This window comes from Eurytemora carolleeae, unplaced genomic scaffold, assembly GCF_000591075.1.
Source record: "Eurytemora carolleeae unplaced genomic scaffold, Eaff_2.0 scaffold812, whole genome shotgun sequence".
Taxonomy (NCBI): domain Eukaryota; kingdom Metazoa; phylum Arthropoda; class Copepoda; order Calanoida; family Temoridae; genus Eurytemora; species Eurytemora carolleeae.
Genome location: NW_019396704.1, coordinates 1 through 4,161, shown reverse-complemented (window position 1 = coordinate 4,161; position 4,161 = coordinate 1). Strand labels below are relative to the sequence as shown.

The window sequence follows — 4,161 nt, the reverse complement described above, 5'->3', positions numbered from 1 at the left end:
AACCCAAAAGAGTCCCCCCCTCTCCCAAACCAACAAACCAATCAGCCAAAATGACTTTTCACCTTCACCTTTTTACTACCCCCCCTTGTACGGTATCTTTACTGTCAACCCCCTTCCCTCCCTCTCCCCCTTCCCTCCCTACCTGAAGTTTAGGTCTCCACACCAGAACACACAATCAAAAGAATCAAAAATATCTCTTCTTCTCTTTAAGGGCAGGACCTGGAGTTGGGATAAACAAATAATATGCACATCAGAAGAAAAAATGAATTTTTGTCAAAAATGGCGGTTTAAAAAAAACTTTCATAAAACAACACTCATCATAGCGAACATTATTATTTTAGTATTTTAGTACCGGCAATACAGTCTCATAAACAAATATAAGCACTTTTTTTTTAAATTCAAGAACAAGTCAATAAAAGGAAGATTTGTAAGACTAATGTATTCCATGTGTGCTCTCTATTAAAACATCTCTCCAATATAAATGGAATTGAATCCCCATGGATGCAACAGGAGGGGGGCTGGGGGGGGGGGGTTATGAGACGGTTTTCCAATACTAAAATACTAAAATACCAATGTTCGCTCACGGGCACCCGTAGTGCATTTGAATTTCCTAGCTGGGTCAACTTTTCCGGTCCCAGTTTGTACTGTATCGCCCGGCCATCGGGTAAATAAAGCATAATATAGGACTAGCCGGTGCAACAAGGTTGACGCGGTCAGACTTTAGGTTGATTTTACTTTTACTAAAGAGTCAGGGGTGCGTCCGTTGTGGGGAGTGTTGTAAAGAATCCATTTAATTCTTCGATACATTAACATATTTGAAATTTTCAGGGGCGTGCTCGGGGGAGCGGGGGAGGGCTCAGGGGACATGGGTCCCCATTTCTAGGATCACTGATATCTATGGTTTCAGTTCCCAATCGCCCACTGGCAACAAAAAAAATTAAGCCCCCGGTTCCTTTGTTGTATTTAGTTTTACTTTTGCTGAGTTTTTGATTGTTTCTGCCAGCATGATATAGTATCTGCAGAACACATTAAAGTACAAAGATATGGATGTTTCTGTCACCTCCCTTGAATCTAGAGATAAATAAAGTGCAGTGTAGCCATAATCCAATAATCTTGAAAGAAACTTAAAACAGGGTATCGCTTTGAAACCCAGTATCGGATTCGGAAACCGGGTTTCACGAATGGGGTAAGACAATTTCGTAGATATCGAAAAATATGTAAGAAAATTTATTATATTTACAATATGATTCTTTGGGTTTTTAGACATAATTTGTTTTTTCCTTTGGAAGGTTGAGCATTGCAAATATTTTATGTAAATCCTTTACTCGGTCTTTTACAAAACTAGAAAAAGGAACACTAAACTAGAAAAAGGAACACTAAACTAGAAAAAGGAAAGATAATATTTCTAGTACACTAAATTAATCCTGAATTAATACCTGATGGGCAGTTAGATGTGAGTTTACAAATATGAATGAGGTACCAAATATAATAAAAGCTACCGCCAGAGCCCCCTGAAAATATTAGATAGTTATTTGGTTTAAACTGATGTCGTAGACTCCGTACTCCGTAGAAAAACTATGTAGTATGCTAGATTAAATAGTTAAAGTTTGAAATATCACAGGTTAACACAACCAGGTTGTAAAAGTAAAAGGATTAAAAAATTTTAATTCAAAAAGTCTGTTCTTGTTCCTGTTCCTGTTCCTGTTCCTGTTCCTGTTCCTGTTCCTGATCCTGTTCCTGTTCCTGTTCCTGATCTTGTTCCTGTTTGTTGTAAATCCAATTTTTTGAGTTTGTAAACCTGAACTATATTGCCATTTTCCACATTTTGATTAATTATTATCAGCAGTCAAAACCCGATAAAAATATTATGACATGTTTATAAAGGATATTTTATTATTTGTATAATATAGTAAAAAATGTTTACTAACATTTAGTATTTTCATTAAAAGTGAACATGCATTCAAACATGGTCCGCTTTAAACATTTATTTGATAAAAAACGTGGAAGATATCGTCGTTTTTCAGATGAATTTCCTTCATAGTTTCTGTTGCATAAGATGTTTTATAGAGATAATACAATTTTACATCCTGAAACAAACAAACCTTTTGTTGTGAATGGAACACAAGGATTACGTTGTGAATGGGACACATAGGATTATGTTGCGAATGGGACACAGTGAATGGGACACATAGGATTATGTTGCGAATGGGACACAGGATTACGTTGTGAATGGGACACATAACACTACGTTGTGAATGGGACACATAGGATTATGTTGCGAATGGGACACAGGATTACGTTGTGAATGGGACACATAGGATTATGTTGCGAATGGGACACAGGATTACGTTGTGCATGGGACACATAGGATTACGTTGTGAATGAGACACATAGGATTACGTTGTGAATGGGACACAAAGGATTACATTGTGAATGGGACACAGGATTACGCTGTGAATGGGACACAGGATTACGTTGTGAATGGGACATATAGGATTACGTTGTGAATGGGACACATAGGATTACGTTGTGAATGGGACACATAGTATTACGTTGTGAATGGGACACAGGATTACGTTGTAAATGGGGCATATAGATTACGTTGTGAATGGGACATATAGGATTACGTTGTGAATAGGACACATAGGATTACGTTGTGAATGGGACACATTACGGTTTTACCTTTGTTTTAAACTGTGCCCCAGGTCTTGTACTGTACAGCAATAAATTCTGCTTTTACGATAATACTAATACTAATAAGTGACCTAATTTGACTAGAAATGACATAAAATGACCTAATTTGATCTGAAATGACCTAATTTAACCTAAAATTACCTAATTTGACCTGGAAGGACATGAAATGTCTTTATCAGACTTGAAATGACCTGAAATGACCTTATTTGGCCTGAAATGATCTGAAATGACCTAATTTAACTTGAAATGACCTAATTTGACCTGAAATTACACGATCTTCCATATTATTGTAAATCACTGAATTCATATTCTTCCCAGAAACTAAGTAAACAAAGATAAAGATGTTCCTGGTATATATACCTTGATTTAATCTAAATTTACATCACCTGACTCAACCTCACATGACCTTTGGAAACATAATTTAATCCAAGAAAATTACACCAGGTACCTCCTAATCTCTGTTAAGAAAATTACACCAGGTACCTCCTAATCTCTGTTAAGAAAATTAAACCAGGTACCTCCTACCAGGTACCTCCTAATCTCTGTTAAGAAAATTACACCAGGTACCTCCTAATCTCTGTTAAGAAAATTACACCAGGTATCTCCTAATCTCTGTTCATTGAAAAGTGTAGTACTGCAGTACTTTTGTTTTATAAACATAGATATGAATGGTCTACCTCTAGCATGATCAAACAACTCTTTCCCATTTACCAGCCAAAGCTAATTGTAGATGATATAAAAACTTTATAATTTCAGATTTCTTCAAAGCTGAATTTTGTTTCCTAAAGCTATCATCCTCTGGTATACTGCAATACCAGATTAAATCTCTCCTAGAAAATAGAAATATGAAATATTTTTGGGACAAACTTTAAACTTTTATTCTTTTTTTCTGATTTTTGATCTTTTTAAGTAAAAAAAAACATTTTCTGTTTGCATGCTTGCTAGTTTAGAATAGTGTTGTGTATGCATGTATAATGTGTATCTACACAATATATCTGTTTAAATTTTCTAAGTTTGAAAGTGTAATTCAACAAAAACATTCCTCCTGGAGAAAAGTTTTCCGGCTAGGTCTGGACAGACCAAACTAAATTTTCTTTTCAATCCGTTTTGCCAAGTTAACTCAAGAAGGATGAATGGGTTTTATAAACTTTAGATTCAAACTCCGTAATACTATATTAGTGTTTAAAGAGTTATTTTTATTCTAATATAAGATACTACAGGATGTCCAAAAAAACATGGGAATTTAGTGACGAATTCGATATCGTCTTTGTTATTAATTAGCATTGTATCCCGGGTAGAATCTTAGAGTCTGAAACCTAGTCTTAGACGCCGGGCCGACCTCCTCAGACCCTCTGTTTTTGGAAAAAAATATCAAATTTCACCAAATATATGTAATATGAGAAAAAACCATTAAAATATTTGAGCATTCCTCTCCCCATCCCTTTCTTCAAGCACCCCTCCATCGTC

General features: G+C 35.6%; 1 protein-coding gene across 1 annotated transcript in view; it reads right to left on the bottom strand.

Annotated features, from left to right (window-relative positions):
- LOC111707583 (72 kDa inositol polyphosphate 5-phosphatase) overlaps window positions 1-3,529 on the bottom strand; it is a gene marked incomplete at its 5' end in the record, with an annotated part of 12,206 nt that extends 8,677 nt beyond the window's left edge. The window contains 5 exons of the mRNA XM_023480709.1: window positions 143-219; window positions 1,281-1,361; window positions 1,437-1,511; window positions 2,683-2,713; window positions 3,477-3,529. Of these exons, the coding sequence (XP_023336477.1) occupies window positions 143-219; window positions 1,281-1,361; window positions 1,437-1,511; window positions 2,683-2,713; window positions 3,477-3,529 (317 nt within the window). The remainder of the gene's footprint in view (window positions 1-142; window positions 220-1,280; window positions 1,362-1,436; window positions 1,512-2,682; window positions 2,714-3,476) is intronic.
- Between the last annotated feature and the right edge of the window lie 632 nt (window positions 3,530-4,161).